The sequence below is a fragment of the Ovis aries genome, chromosome 25, assembly GCF_016772045.2.
Source record: "Ovis aries strain OAR_USU_Benz2616 breed Rambouillet chromosome 25, ARS-UI_Ramb_v3.0, whole genome shotgun sequence".
Classification (NCBI taxonomy): Eukaryota; Metazoa; Chordata; class Mammalia; order Artiodactyla; family Bovidae; genus Ovis; species Ovis aries.
In genome coordinates this window covers 6,406,834-6,423,224 of record NC_056078.1, presented here as the reverse complement: position 1 = coordinate 6,423,224, position 16,391 = coordinate 6,406,834, and the positions used below count along the sequence as shown (strand labels likewise).

Below are 16,391 nucleotides of genomic sequence, written 5' to 3'. Positions count from 1 at the left end.
GGGAGCCTGGTGGGCTGCCGTCTATGGGGTCGCACAGAGTCAGACACGACTGAAGCAACTTAGCTGCTGCTAGCTAGCTGTGAGGCAAAAGGTAGACACACACCCTTTCCTAGGGGAGCTTGTCTGTCCAAGTGTTGGGGTTTACAGTATCCACGTCGTAGATGGGTCAATGTCTCCAACTGACCCACACAAGACACAATTGATGGCTGCTCTGGGAACAGAGCCCCCACCCTTTTCTTTTTCTGGATTGCCCTGGGAATAGGGCTTGATGAGCGATTTCCCCATTTGCTGATCACTGACACATATATCCTTTCAGGGCCTGGTTACCCAAAGAAACCGCTTTTATAAAATCAGGAGCTTGGAAGAAAGCTTTTGTTTATGGCCATTTGCAAGTGTAATTCATCTCCCAAAAATGCAGTTCAGGTTTTGTTTACTTCATCTGCTCATTAAATACTTGCTCAGTGAATTTACGTGTGACTGTTTCTTTTAAGACATGGTTTCGCGGGAAGGGAAGAAAAGGCTGCCACATGTGTAAAGCCACCCCAGGCCCTGGGTGTCCCCAAAGCAATCCTGATGTCACATATCCTGCACTTGTCAAACTTCTGTTTGTATTCCTGGCCTTTGGGTCAGAAAGTATTCCCATTATTCATGCATGATGAAGGATCAGTCACACTCCTGTCTGGCAAAGGGCCCCAGGAAAGATGGACTCCACAGATAATTAAAGCTGGCCCTGAGTAAGGGAGAAGAAGAGGGCACGGGGAAGCAAAGGGCAGGTGATGAGTTGTTTTTGTTTTTGTTTTCAAATTTATTTCAGACTGAGTGGTCATGCAATTGCACTGCTTGCAGGATCTTAGTTCCCCAACCAGGGAATTGAACCCAGGTCCTTGGCAGTGAAAACATGAAGTCCTAACCACTGGACCCCTAGGGAATTCCCCAAGTGACAGTTAAACACAAGTGTATATGCGCTCTGCCAGGAGATTACACAGCTTTTTCCAAAACTTGCCTTAATGTTGGCAAAATATTTTTTTCCTTTGTGGGACAGCTGAGGGCCTCACAGTTAGTCTCCCAAGGTCACAGAGTAGTGAGGGGCTGAATGCAGTTCCAAGCATCCATCTGGCCCCAAAGCATCCAGAGGAATGGACAGCCTCCTTATTCTTCCCTTTGGAAGTGATCGGTGCTGACCACCCTGGTCACATCTGCCTATGACTAAAGAGGGGCTTCAAGTTTTCAAAAGGACAGACTCTATTTTTAAATTCGGAGCATCCTGAGTGTGTATGGAACTCTGGGTTGGGGTTCACCAATATGAAATGAAGACTTTTGTGAGCTGAATGTCTATGTCCTCCTTCAATTTATACATTACGACTGTAACCTCCAACGGCTGCATTTGCAGTTGAAGCCTCTAAGGTCATAAGGGTGGGCCCTGATCTGATAGGGTTGGTGGCATTATGGGAAGAGAGACAGCAGGGAGCTCTTCCTGTGCATATAGAGAGGAGCTGCATGAGGACTCAGCAAAGAAGTGGCTGTCTATAAGCCAGGAAGAGCTCCTCCACCAGAAGCCAACTTGGCCTACAACTTGATCTTGGTGATTGCAGCCATGAAATTAAAAGACGCTTACTGCTTGGAAGGAAACTTATGACCAACCTGCTAAGTCACTTCAGTCATGTCCGACTCTGTGCAACCCCAGAGATGACAGCCCACCAGGCTCCCCCGTCTCTGGGATTCTCCAGGCAAGAACACTGGAGTGGGTTGCCATTTCCTTCTCCAACCTAGACAGCATATTGAAAAGCAGAGACATTACTTTGCCAACAAAGTTCTGTCTAGTCAAGGCTACGGTTTTTCCGGTGGTCATGTATGGATGTGAGAGTTGGACTGTGAAGAAAGCTGAGCGCCAAAGAATCGATGCTTTTGAACTGTGGTGTTGGAGAAGACTCTTGAGAGTCCCATGGACTGCAAGGAGATCTAACCAGTCCATCCTAAAGGAGATCAGTCCTGGGTGTTCACTGGAAGGACTGATGTTGAAGCTGAAACTCCAATACTTTGGCCAGCTGATGCAAAAATCGACTCATTAGAAAAGACCCTGATGCTGGGAAAGATTGAAGGCGGGAGGAGAAGGGGACGACAGAGGATGAGATGGTTGGATGGCATCACCGACTCAATGGACATGGGTTTGGGTAGACTCTGGGAGTTGGTGATGGACAGGGAGGCCTGGTGTGCTGTGGTCCATGGGGTTGCAAAGAGTCGGACACGACTGAGTGACTGAACTAAAACTGAAACTGGTCTTGGACTTCCAGCCTGCAGAACAGTGAGAAAATAGTCTATGAAATCATCCAGGCGGTGGCACTTTGTCATGGCAGCCTGAGCAGACTGGCCTGACCGTGTTACAGCAGGGAGTGCACTGTGTTTGTGAAGGTGTGAGGCATAGACCGAGCACTGTCCCTGTGCAGGAAGTGGTGACAAGTTGTGGATGAGTATTTATTGTGATAACCTCTTAGAAGAAATGCCGCCACATCGTAACCAAGAGAAGACTGAGGAGGCATGTGATATGGCATGCTAGACAGCATCCTAGAACAGAAAAAGATGGGAGGTAAGAACCAAAGAAATCTGAATAAAAATGAATTTTAGTTAATAATAACACACCAATGTTAGCTCATTAATTGTGATAAATGTACCATACCAATAGAAGATGTTAATAATAGAAGAAATTGGATGTGAAGTATTTAAGAACTCTCTGTACTATCTCTGCAACTTTTCTGTAAATCTAAACTATTCTAAAATAGGGCATCCCTGGTGGCTCAGTGGTAAAAAATCCACCTGCAATGCAGGAGACATGTGTTTGATCCCTGGGTTGGGAAGGTCTCCTGGAGAAGGAAATGGAAACCCACTCCAGTGTTCTTGCCTGAAAAATCCCTGGAGAGAGGAGCCTAGCAGGCTATAGTCCATGGGGTCGCAAAAGAGTCAGACATGACTTAGCGACTAAACAACAACAATTCTAAAATACAAGATTTATTTTTTTTAAAAAAGAAAGAAATAACTGTCATGGATGACTACATTAGAAATACCAGGTACTTCTCTGAATTGCTTAAGCCTTTGCTGTAATTCAATGTCTAGCGGGCCTTAGAAAGCATCACTATGAACAAAACTAGTGGAGGTGATGGAATTCCAGTTGAGCTATTTCAAATCCTGAAAGATGATGCTGTGAAAGTGCTGCACTCAATATGCCAGCAAATTTGGAAAACTCATCAGTGGCCACAGGACTGGAAAAGGGCAGTTTTCATTCCAATCCCAAAGAAAGGCAATGCCAAAGAATTCTCAAACTACCACACAGTTGCACTCATCTCACATGCTAGTAAAGTAATGCTCAAAATTCTCCAAGCCAGGCTTCAGCAGTACATGAACCGTGAACTTCCAGATGTTCAAGCTGGTTTTAGAAAAGGCAGAGGAACCAGAGATCAAATTGCCAATATCCACTGGATCATGGAAAAAGCTAGAGAGTTCCAGAAAAACATCCATTTCTGCTTTATTGACTATGCCAAAGCCTTTGATTGTGTGGATCACAATAAACTGTGGAAAATTCTGAAAGAGATGGGAATACCAGACCACCTGCCCTGCCCTTGAGAAATCTGTATGCAGGTCAGGAAGCAACAGTTAGAACTGGACATGGCACAACAGACTGGTTCCAAACAGGAAAAGGAGTACGTCAAGGCTGTATATTGTCACCCTGCTTATTTAACTTACATGCACAGTACATCATGAGAAATGCTGGGCTGGAAGAAGCACAAGCTGGAATCAAAATTGCCAGGAGAAATCTCAATAACCTCAGATATGCAGATGACACCAGTCTTACGGCAGAAAGTGAAGAGGAACTAAAAAGCCTCTTGATGAAAGTGAGAGAGTGAAAAAGTTGGCTTAAAGCTCAACATTCAGAAAACTAAGATCATGGCATCTGGTCCCATCACTTCATGGCAAATAAATGGGGAAACAGTGGAAACAGTGTCAGACTTTATTTCTGGGGGCTCCAAAATCACTTCAGATGGTGACTGCAGCCATGAAATTAAAAGACGCTTACTCCTTGGAAGAAAAGTTATGACCAACCTAGATAGCATATTCAAAAGCAGAGACATTATTTTGCCAACAAAGGTCCGTCTAGTCAAGGCTATGGTTTTTCCAGTGGTCATGTATGGATGCGAGAGTTGGACTGTGAAGAAAGCTAAGCGCCGAAGAATTGATGCTTTTGAACTGTGGTGTCAGAGAAGACTCTTGAGAGTCCCTTGGACTGCAAGGAGATCCAACCAGTCCATTCTGAAGGAGATCAGCCCTGGGATTTCTTTGGAAGGAATGATGCTGAAGCTGAAACTCCAGTACTTTGGCCACCTCATGCGAAGAGTTGACTCATTGGAAAAGACTCTGATGCTGGGAGGGATTGGGGGCAGGAGGTAAAGGGGATGACAGAGGATGAGATGGCTGGATGGCATCACGGACTCGATGGATGTGAGTCTGAGTGAACTCCGGGAGTTGGTGATGGACAGGGAGGCCTGGCGTGCTGCGATTCATGGGGTGGCAAAGAGTCGGACACGACTGAGCGACTGAACTGAACTTACTGTAATTCCTGGAGATTAACATGCAGAGATGGATGACAACATGGCATCTGCAAAGTTGTTTTTAAAAAACAAAATTATTTCCCTGGTGTGGATACAGAATTGGGAGGTGAAGGAAGGCTGCTTTTTAAAAGGAGGTGGAGCCAGTTGGCAGAAGGAACTTCACTGGAAGTTCCACCTGGCCGCAGTGCTGGTCTGAATCAGCCCCAAATCTGGCCTGCTCCCTGGCCATCATCACCACCTCTGAGAACAGACTGGCTTTTCTGCCCCACTCCTCACATCCTTAGAGGTCCCCAAATATCTCCCAATATCCAAACCACACTGCCTCTTGCAGTGGAATTAAAATAATTCTGGAATGTTCACAGCTCAAAGCAAACATGACTTCTGAGAAGGTGAGTGGATACGGGTAAACTTGAGATAATGCCCTAGCGCCTTGGGGGAGGGAAGAGGCCACCTTGGGAGGGGAGCAAGGGCCTGTTTGGATCCGTGGTCTGAAGACACCTGGGCTCGAAGGGATCAGTTTTAATCCCCGCACCTGCCAGTCGTGGCCTGTTAGCCTCCAGAGTTCCACTGCCTGCCCAGGCACATCATGCTTCTGTTCACAGCACAGCAGGCACTCACCCCAGAAAGATCAGGGGATACTCCTGCACTGCTGGGACCCACACACAAATACCAACTTATGTACACACTCCTCTTCTCCCAAGTCTGTGTGGTGGGAGTCAGGCTGTCGTGCCTCACAGGGAGACGGGGGTTACAGGAAGGCAGACTGTGTGTAGCGCAGCCCCCCAGGAAAGAAGGGGCACATGGAGTCTCCCCCTCCAACGGGGCGCAGGGAGACAGGGCGATATTTTAACTGGTGGCCTAGGTGGTTACACAACTCATCTTGATGCACAAAGAGCACTGTCTTCTAGAATATCTGGTTCTCAGCAGAGTCATATAACGTCCATCTCTAAGGCAGGACTGAGGGTGCTTGCTCAAGGACCCAAGTGCGGTCAGCTTAAGGTATCAAAAGTCCTCGTTGGCTTCGCTCCACCCCTCTGCCTGGGCTGAGGGTGATAGGCTGAGCACATCCCAGGCAGAGAGGCTTTGTTGTGGAAACACCCAGGCCAGCTCCAGGCAAAGCTGGAAATTTGCACACTCCTCTTTGGGGTCTTTCTAGACCTCTTTCTGTACCCCCATCACGGGGGGCTATTGTCTGGAGTCCATTGCTTTGCTGCTGCTGAAGATTCATAGAATCTAAGTACTCATTTAACTTTTCTTCTTCTTCCTGCCCAGATGCCAAATCCCACCCCTGAAAAACACACACGCACACGTACACACATATACATAAATACAAGCACGCACACACACGCAAGAACACACACACACACAAGCACACATATACACACACATGTGGGGCTTCCCAGGTGGTGCAGTTGTAAAGAATCCACATGCCAGTTCAGGAGGCACAGGTGACTCGGGTTCGATCCCTGGGTCAGGAAGATCCCCTGGAGGAGGAAATGACAACCCACACCAGTCTTCTCGCCTGGAGAATCCATGACAGAGGAGCTTGGCGGGCTACAGTCCATGGGGTCACAAAACAGTCAGACAGGACTGAGCATGCATGAAGACACACGCACACACACACACACACACACATCCACACTTATATACATGTGCGCGCACACACACACACACACACATCAAATTTCTGGCTTGCCCTGGGTCTTGTTCCCTCAGTCTTGCTCTCTGACAGTAAAGAGATTTCATTAGATAAACCAGTCCCTGCTAATGAGTAAGCTACTTACTAGACTCATAGACTCTTTCTGCTGAAGCAGCCAAGGAAGCTCGACTTTAATCCCCTTTCTTTTCAGAAAAGAGAAGCCCAGGTTCCAGGAGGTGAGAATTAGCTAGTAGGGAAGCAGGACATGAAATGCCAGCATCCTGTGCCCACAGGGTGTTCTTCCTCCACACTCCCCTTCAGTGACATGGTGTCTTAACCAGTGAGAATAGATCACTTGCCAAAAAGGCTTTTAAGAGTTATATCTCTCCTGGGCTCTCCCACACAGCTCCTCCGAACTCTTTCTCACCTCTGCGAGCCTTCATCTCCATCCATCATTTCTGGCAGATGGTGCCACTTCGTACATTACAGAGAAGATCCAAGTCATCAGCTCAGATCCTCGGCTTCCCTCCCCAGCAGCCGACATTTCTGAGGTCTTTGATCTCATCTCTTCCCTTCTTGCCAGGCTAACCATCCCTTCTCTGGCCTGGTCTGTCCTCCCAAGCCCCTCTGCCTCCAGTCTTTTCTGCCTTAATCACACTCTCCTGGGGCAACTCCAGACCTGCCCCGGCACTAAACTCCTTCCTCCGATTTACAGAAACATCAGCTCTCCCTAGGGCTTCCCAGGTGACTCAGTGATAACAAATCTGCTTGCCAACCAGGAGATGCAGGTTCGATCCCTGGCCTGGGAAGATGCCCTGCAGAAGGGAATGGCTACCCACTCCAGTATTCTTGCCTCAAGAATTTCATGGACAAAGGAGCCTGGCGGGCTATCATCAGTCCATGGCATTGCAAAGAGTCGGACACAAGTGAATGACTAACACTTTGACCCGATCTCCCCAAGTCTCTCCCCTTTCCCCTAAAGAGAACCTAACTCCCCTCCCCTCTCTTACTGACCAGCACCTTTACTGGCCTCTGCTTTTCTTCTTTGCCAAACACTCACCCCTTGCAATCTGGTTTGTGGACCAGCAAAATTGTTTCTATAAAACTGTCCTGGGGTCCAGAGGTTAGGACTCTGTGTTCTCACTGTCAAGGATGAGGGTTCTAGTTCCACAAACTGAACAGTGAGGTCAAAAGACAAAACCAAACCTGCTTCCTTTGGCCCTGTTTGATACTGCAGCACGATTTCTCATTCTTGGTTTTCTTCCTGGGATTTCCACGATGCCCTTTGATCTGGGTTCTGCCTCTTCCATCTCCCCAATGTCTGCGACCAGCAGGCTTCTGGGCCAGCCCGTCCGTCCCCACAATGCCACCTCCCACCTGACTTGTCACTGGGCCGTCACCACCTCTTTCTCCCAGGTCCTTGCCTCCTACGCGCAAACACCTGCACTCAAAGGTGCTGCCAAGGCCTCACTCTTGTCTCATCTAAATTTGACGCGTCCCCTGTCTCCCTAGCTGTGACTGCCAATGACATCTTAATCTTTATTTGTTTTTATTTAATTTTTTTAGGGGGAGCCATGTCACTCAACTTTCAGGATCGTAGTTCCCTGACCAGGAATTGAACCTGTGCCTCTGAAGTGGAAGTGCAGAGTCCTAACCACTGGACTGCCAGGGAATTTAAAGCATCTTCATCTTTAGAGTCCTCTTGGATGACTCCCTCTCTGCCCTCCTACTTCAGCTCAGCCTGTGATATACTTGACTGTTTTTGATTCTAGTCTAATTCCTTTATAAATATTTACTGTGATTGGTGAAATCACCTTCATGGTTCATTCTGAACATCATAGCCATGTATCCCAGACTCAGTCTCCCTTCTCTTCCACACCTCCCTCTTCCTACTAGTTTCCGTCTACTCTCCCAGGCCCAGAATTCGAGAGGCCCTCCAAGTTTGCCTGGGGCCAGCCTTGACTTTGGACCTTCTTCCTCTGACTTCTACGTAAGCTCTGTCCCCACCAGACTCCCACAGGTCTCTGCCAAATGCTACCCTCTCCTAACTCTGCATCTTGGTCCATAGGGCCGCCTCTGCCTGGAACCCCATGTTCTTGCCTTTCACCTATGACACCAGGGTTTCACTAGCGGCTCATATAGTAAATAATTCGCCTACAGTGCAGGAGACCTGGGTTTGATCCCTGGGTTGGGAAGATTCCCTGGAGGAGGGCATGGCAACCCAGTCCAGTATTCTTGCCTGGAGAATCCCCATGGACAGAGGAGCCTGGCAGGCTACAGTCCATGGGGGCCGCAAAGAGCTGGACATAACTGAGCAACTACGCACAGCACACGAGGACAGCAGAGGGCAGGGGCGTGGCCTCTACCACGATGCTGCGATCATGCTCCCAGAAGACCAGTGTGAAAGGAAACATAGCCATCACCTGGAGTTCAGTGATGAGAAAGGTTCTGAGACCACATCCAGGCTCAGCAGGAAACAGTGTCCTGTTAGATTACGTCATTTTGACAAAGCAAGGGTAAGAGCGACAAGAGCGGCCATCTGTGTCCCCGCCAAAAGCGAGCTTCAGGGATTTCCCCGGCAGTCCAGCGGTTAAGACTGGACTACTTCCAATGTAGAGGGCCCAGGTTCCATCCCCAGTGGAGGGACTAAGATCTCATGTGCAGGAGGCACGACCAAAGAGAAAAGTTACCTTCCAACATGCAATCTTTCTTTGCGACATTTCTCACCTGTTTGGGTCAAGGATTATAACTGGCTCCTCTTAGCATCTCCAGTAATATCTGGTTCCTTCTCTTGCACATATTAGGTAACACACTGGATCAATTCAGGAGTGATTTTTGTCCTTGAGGTTTTAGGCCTAGAGCGATGCAACCTAGGAAACATTTTGGGCACGGGAACCCTTTGGCAGTATACTTCTCAAGACAAGAGGTTTCTAAGGTTGACCCTCAGGGCTGCATGTCCCCGAATAACAGTCTTATTCCTTTAAAAAAAGCAAAGCAGGTGGCTTCCCTGGTGGCTCAGTGATAAAAAATCAGCTTGCCAATGCAGGTTCGATCCCTGATCTGGGAAGATCAGACATGCCACGGAGTAACAAGGCCCGTGCACCACAACTATGAAGACTGGGCTCCAGGACCCAGGAGACACAACCACTTAAGCCACATGCCCTGAAGCCTGGGCTCCACAACCAGAGAAGTCACTGCAATAAGAAGCCCGGATATCGCAAGAAGGAAAAACCCTTAGAATCAACAAAGACTCAGCACAGCCAAAAAGTAAAATAAATCAAACCATCTTTTAAAAAACAAAAAACAGAGGGACTTCCCTCGTGGTCTAGAGGTTAAGAATCCACCTTCCAAGGCAGGAGACATGGGTTCGATCCCTGGGTGGAGAACTAGGATCCCACAGGCCTCGGGGCAACACACCACAGCAAGAAGCCCCGGCCGCAACAAACACCTAACAAAGTCATAAATGAATAAACAAAGGAGCCAGATCGAGGCTGGGGGAGGCTGAGACAGGCTGGCCGCCCTGAAGCAGAGGCAGCAGTGACGGCAACAGCAGTGGGCCCTGTGAGCCATAGCAGTGGTCCAGACCCCCAAGCCACACTGTGATGGGAGCAGATAGGTACTGAGCACGCACAAAGTGCCAGGCAACTATGCCTGTGTAGCCTGGCACCCTTGCTTCTTCCTTTTCTTTCTAATAGAATTTTATCTAAAACTTTTTATTGGCCATGCTGCAGTTTACAGGATTTTAGTTCCCTGACCAGGGATTGAATCCAGGCCTTCTGCGGATTCACAGATTCTTAAAGCACTGGACTACCAGGGAGTTGACAGTACCCTTGATTTCTCATTGCATAGCTTCTATGAGTGAATCCCAGATGCCTCAGTTTCCTCAACTGTAAACTGCAGTAATAATGCTTGCTTCTTTTAGAAGGCAAAGAGATTATGTAGCCACCTCCCCCAGCAAAGTGCCTGCAACCTATCGATAACACTCATTAGCAGGAAACTGTTACTCTCATTATTATTAGAGACAGATCATCACCCTCATTTCCATTTGAAAGAACTGATTCCCAGAGAGCTTTAATCATCAAGCCAAAGTCACTTGCTTCAGCAGGAGAGGTGGGCCCCAAACCCAGTCCACATACAGTCCACAGGCCATGGCGGCCTCCTGGGGGAATTTATTGTCCTGTTCTCAGCCATTAATTCCTACTGAATGCAATTTTATTGAACATGAATTAGTTGGTTGTGAATACAGACAATCCAAGTAAAGATGCGTTGCTGATCAATATTCAGTGTCTGAGTCCAGGGGGAACGCCAGGAAAGGAAGATGAAAAAAAACAAGGCGTGCCGTCAGACAGGACAGATGCCATCAGCCGGGCTGGAAGCCCCTTTTCAAGACGCAACCTCCCCCGGAGCCCAGGCCTCTCCCAGAGCCCAGGCGCAGTCCCCTTCTCATGCTTTCTGGCAGGACCTGTGCACTTACCCTTCCGTCTGCCTGGACCAGCCTCCCCTCCCTCCCTGCCTGACAGGGTTTCTCACTTCAATAGCAAGGACTCTACCTCAGAAGACTTCCTCCACAGAAAAATCTCCCCCTCAGGAAGGCCTCCTCCTCCTCCTCAGGCAGACCTCCTCCTCCTCATCTTCTTTCCCAGGAAGGCTTCCTCCTCCCCCTCCTCCTCTTTAGGAAGGCCTCCTCCTCAGGAAGGCCTCCTCTTCCTCCTCAGGAAGGCCTCCCTCTCCTTCTTTTCTTTCTCCTCAGGAAGGCCTCCTCCTCCTCCTCAGGAAGGCCTCCCCCTCCCCCCCCTCCTCCTCCTCAGGAAGGCCTCTTCCTCCTCTTTAGGAAGGCCTCCTCCCCCTCCTCCCCCTCCTCCCCCTCCTTCTCCCCCTTCTCCTCCTCAGGAAGGCCTCTTCTTCCTCCTCAGGAAGGCCTCCTCCTCCCCCTCCTCAGGAAAGCCTCCTCCTCCTCCTCCCCCTTCTCCTCTTCAGGAAGTCCTCCTCTTCCTCCTCAGGAAGGCCTCCCCATCTCCTCCTCCTCCTCCTCAGGAAGGCCTCTTCCTCCTCCTCAGGATCTTTCCCCTTCCCCTCCTCAGATTATCCAGTTATCAGTGTCCCTGCAATTCTCTGTCCTCAGTTCTGAACCAGAATTTACTACCTTGCACTGGATTGCCTATTCATTTCTATGGGTCTCTTTCCCACTCAGCTGAAACTTCCTTCAAAGAATGAAGTCTCATTGCTCCTATTCTCACTTCCAGGGACACAGAGCAGGCTCAGAGGAGGTATTTGTTGAGTAAATGAAGTCATCTTGTCCACCATCCTGTGCTTGAGTTCCACCAAGAGTTGTATTTTCTATTTTGGTTTTATATGTACCACATGCTGGGGCTTTCTTGCCTCCCCTTAGAAGACATACCACACAAGCTAATAAATATTCTTTGCTAGCTGCCTTCCATCGCTGGAGCCTGTCTGCCATCCACACAGAGACAGCCACAGTAGGGGGACCACCTTATCTTGTGCATCCAAGGCAAAACAAAATGATTCAACACTTCCAAAACAAGCACACAGATGCAAATGGTTTCAAAAAATAGACCCCAAACCAAACTGAACACAAATACCAAGGGAAGAAAAGCAGACAGACAGAAAGAGCTACATGAAAGTCTAGCACACCCAGGGCAGGTTTAATTAGCTCTGCCCTGCAGACTTTTTCTGATACTCACACAGGTATCCTATACAAAAAGGCAACTGGAGGTCTTCTGGTATCACTGGAACTCTTCAGATGCTTCCAGATACTTCCAAAAACATCTAGATGCCCCACACAGGTACTCTTTTTGAGAGCAGCAAGAAGGTTCACCAAAGGTGTGAGACAGTCTGTGACCGGAGGATTGCCAGACATTTATTAAGCACCTACTGTGTGCCAGGCATGTGCCAGGTATTGTCACCTACCTACCTACTGACCTGACTGCATTCATTTGCCAAAGTCCCCTGAGGTAGATTGTTAGTTCTGTTCTACAACTGAGGAAACCGAGGCTCAGTGTTTATGATTTATACACTGCAAGGGGGGGAGTCTAATCCCCTGAGCTGTCTGATTCTTAGTTTAATACACTTCCCATTATCCACAGACATTTATGTGCAAATGTTAATTAAGAAACCAAACCTGGGCTCTGCTAGGTCATCCATGTGAAGAGTAGGCTCAAGGCTCACCTGGTCGTAGCCCTAAGGGACTTGGGGGAGGGAATCCCCATTTTCACTCCTTGGAGGCCAACCCTAGGCCTGGCTGGAGGGGGGCCTGTGCCTGGCAAGTCACCCTTGCCCTCTGCAGTACCTATGAGGTCACAGTGCCCAGCTCTGGAGGCCTCACCATTCATGCCCAGCCTGGTTCCGAGTGCCCCCTGGGAGGTGTCCTGCCCAAGGTGGGCTGGGAGCTGCCTGGGGGAGGTACCCCACAACTAGAGAGCAGGGTTGACCGATTTGACTTAATCAGTGAAGACAGAGCCACTTCCCATGAAGACCCCATGAACGAGAAGACACTTCCAGCTTCCCCAAGGGACACAACTATCCAACTCTTCCCCTCCCCTACTTGCTTATACCTTTGGGCAAGATCCTCAGGAAGGCTTGAATATGCAATGGTGAATGGCTACCCACTCCAGTATTCTTGACTGGAGAATCCTATGGACAGAGGAGTGTGGCGGGCTACAGGCCATTGGGTCGCAAAGAGTAGGACACGATGGAGCGACTAACACGTTCACTTTTTTCCACCCCCACCCCAGAGGTGTGGCTCACTCATACCAAGTCTTTCCTAAAATTGGGATGGGGGATGGGAGAGACAGCCATGTGCAGGAATAAAACAAACAAACAAAAAATCCCAACAGTCTTCTAAAGGTAGGAAAGGAGAAATAGTTAAGTATTAAGAAATATATAGAATATAAGAAATTGTTGAGTTGCAGGTTAGTGCAAAGTGATGTTCTGAAAAGCATGGCTTTTGGTTCCAACAGCTGAGATTCCATTCCTGCTTCTCCACTTCCCATTGTAGGTCTTGGACAAGTCCATCCACCCTTCTGGGCCTCAGAGGCCTCCTCTCTAGTATGGGGGCAACGGTACCAGGATGACTGGCAGGTGCCCTGCCAGCCTCCTCTCCCTCTCAAATTCTCTCTCTCCTTGTAAGGAATAAGAGCTCGGGAGGGAATACAGGGTCCTCAGAAACCATCACATAGAGGTCCCAGCTCCAAGCTCCAGTCACAGGGGAAGCCAGGTTTGCACGGGGATCCTTAGTCTAGAAGGAGGGGTCTGCTTTCCTCAACCCACTGACGGTCCCTCCGCCGCCCTCACCTGGCTAAGGAGACTCAGCCAGTCCACCGTGGCCTCCCGGGAGGAGGAGCTGGGGGCTGAGGCTGACTCCCTCTGTTGTTCCTCCTTCCCCCATAGAAAGGCAAGGTCCTCTTTACTCCAGCTGAGTGTCCGCTGGGTCTGAGTAAGGTTGCTCTCCCGAGCTGCTATGGTCTCTGCTTCAGATCCCCTGAGTAGGGGGAAAGAAACGTTTTCCGGTGGCTTTTCGCTCACCTGCTGGGCCTGCCACGGAGCGGGGCATCGCTTGGCTTGCGGGCTGGGGAAGGCTCAGAGCGCTGGGCGGGATGTCTCCGCCTGCGGCAGCCAGCCCTCTCTGAGCTGTGTCTCTGGTCTGCCCGGGGGCGGGATGGGGTGAGGGAGGGTGACGCTCCCAACCCAGGGGACTCCGGACAGGCCTCGAAGGAGCTGAAGTGCTGGACAGGAGGCAGCCGGGTGGGCAGCCCGGAGCCTCTCGGGGCAGCCGGGCAACCGAGCCGCCACCTCCGGAGGCGCGCGGCGCTGCCCCAGGGGCACAGGTAACAGGGTGCGAGGATCCCCGCTCCAGGCCCCGCCGCCCCCGTCCGTTACCTTCCACTTTGGTGAGGGTCAGGACCGGACTGTTGCAGGCGCTGAGCGGGGCCACCCGGGCCGAGTGCTTCTTCATGATGAGCCGTCAGCCTGCAGGAGCGCCGCTGCCGATCGCCTACATCCTGGGGCCGGCTGGAGCGCGCCTCGCGGGCCCGTTGGCCTCCTCCGGGGAGGAGCGCGAGCTGCTGGCCGCCCCGGCCCTGCCTCCCGGGGCCGCCGGCCGGGCTCCCGTCGCCGCGCAGGGCTCACTGCGGCGGCCGCCCCGCGGAGCGCATCGTCGCCGGCAGCGCACCCACTCCGCACCCGCGCGCACAGCCTCCCGTTCCGAGGTTGCCGCAAACTCCAACGTCACGGACAAGTGCACTCCCCGCTCCCACCCCGCGGGCTCACCTGCTCCGCCCCCGCCCCGGGCCGCCCGCCCAGCCCCGCAGCCCGGCTTCCTCCCTCGGAGCTCGGCCCCGAGGGTTGCCTCCGGTCCGGGCGGGGGGCCTGCCCGCAGCTCCCCGGCGGCCCCTGTCCTTTGCTGAAACCAGCGCACGGAAGGCGAGGCCCTGAGAACTTAGCCTCAGAGGTTCACAAGTTTAAACAGGGAGCTACTGACTTCGGATGGGGAGTCAGCCTCCTCCCTGCGCAAAATCCTGAAGTATTGGTTTACGAGAGGAGTCAAAAAAGGCAAAGCTTTCCCAGGCTGGCATTAACTTCTTTGGAAGTCTGGGGGCACGTCATTCTGCCTGATCCCCTGGACAGCTCTTTTTCCTCTTGAGGACGGTGCCAAGTCCAGAGAAGCAAGGCTGCCTCCAGAAAACAAAGGCGTGGGACTTCTGCGCCTGTCCTGGTGCCCCAGTCCTGAGAGGTTCGACTGCCTGGGAAGCAGGGAAAGCTTCATTTCGGCCCAGATTCTAGGTTTCTGCCGCAGCTTTTGCCTCTGCAAGCCCTGGTCTCACTGCTTCTACTCTGACCCGCCTGTAAGCTACTGGCCAGTGATGCTTGATTAAAAGTAATGACACACCCCTTGCATCACTGGCTGGGCGATCCCTGAGTGACTACCCGGTCCCCAGGACGTTTATCTCATGATAGGCACCATCACAGGTGCCCAGCCATCATCCTTGTGGAAAGGACGCACAGGACTTGTGTGGTCCAGGAACTCGAAGGGCTTTATGGGCATCTCATTCACGCAGCCATCGGTTTTGCTCCCAGTCTCCGCTGGGAATCTGAAGGCTCCGTGCTGCTTCCAGGCAGGTTTCGTTGTTATTGTTAAGCCCTTACCTCCCACTCTACCTGGTTTCCTGTCACAAAGTGGATGTTCCACTCTACGATGTCATTTTTATCCCCCATAAGGGTAACTCAGTGGCATGGCAGAGGTGGAGAGGGGTCTTATAGCAATCCTGTTTCCCTAGCCTGGAACCTACCAGGTGTCTCTGGTGACATCCATCTGCATGCTCCCAGATCTCTGGTGGAAGTGGTTCCTACCAGTTGCTTTTGGAAGGTTCTTGTTATTTGCTTGCCCTCAACTCCTGAAATGAACAGTATGACTGCTGGGTCTCCAAAAAGCCAGGGCTTCCCAGGGTCGCTGCCTCATTGCTCTAGCAAAGGAAAGGCCCTCTAGTGGTGGCCTTCACACTATGAGCCTCTTACTCGGACCTTGTCCCCAGGACTCTAGAGATGCTGCTGCTGCTAAGTCGCTTCAGTCATGTCCAACTCTGTGTGACCCCGTAGATGGCAGCCTACCAGGCTCCCCCGTCCCTGGGATCCTCCAGGCAAGAACACTGGAGTGGGTTGCCATTTCCTTCTCCAATGCATGAAAGTGAAAAGTGAAAGTGAAATCGCTCAGTCGTGTCCGACCCTCAGCGACCCCATGGACTGCAGCCCACCAGGCTCCTCCGTCCATGGGATTTTCCAGGCAGGAGTACTGGAGTGGGGTGCCATTGCCTTCTCAGAGAGATGACACCACAGTAAGTCAATAAACCATTCCCTTCTTTGTAAAAATTAAGCACAAACAAACAAAAAGCAAACCAAAAACTCGAAAAATCTCATCTATTAAAGAAGACCTTTCAACATAATATTCCCATGTGTTGTTTCCTCAATCAACATTTGCCATATACACAATAACTAAATAAAATAAACATCACATCATAACTTACCCACTTTACGAGCACTATGTATCAAGTACTGTGCTGTGTGTTACATAAATCACTTCATTTTCTACTCGCAAAAGCTCTGCAAATTTGTTGTTACTTAGTTTTACAAATGGGGAAACT

At 50.5% G+C, this 16,391-nt stretch overlaps 1 protein-coding gene and 1 non-coding gene across 2 annotated transcripts in view; both read right to left on the bottom strand.

Annotated features, from left to right (window-relative positions):
* Positions 1 to 14,322, bottom strand: part of SLC35F3 (solute carrier family 35 member F3) — a 132,449-nt gene extending 118,127 nt beyond the window's left edge. The window contains exon 1 of the mRNA XM_027962132.3: positions 14,134 to 14,322. Within this exon, the coding sequence (XP_027817933.1) occupies positions 14,134 to 14,209 (76 nt within the window). The 5' untranslated portion in view covers positions 14,210 to 14,322. The remainder of the gene's footprint in view (positions 1 to 14,133) is intronic.
* On the bottom strand, positions 7,838 to 7,909 carry TRNAG-UCC (transfer RNA glycine (anticodon UCC)). The gene has a single exon. It is a non-coding gene; the product is annotated as a tRNA-Gly (tRNA).
* Positions 14,323 to 16,391: the final 2,069 nt, after the last annotated feature.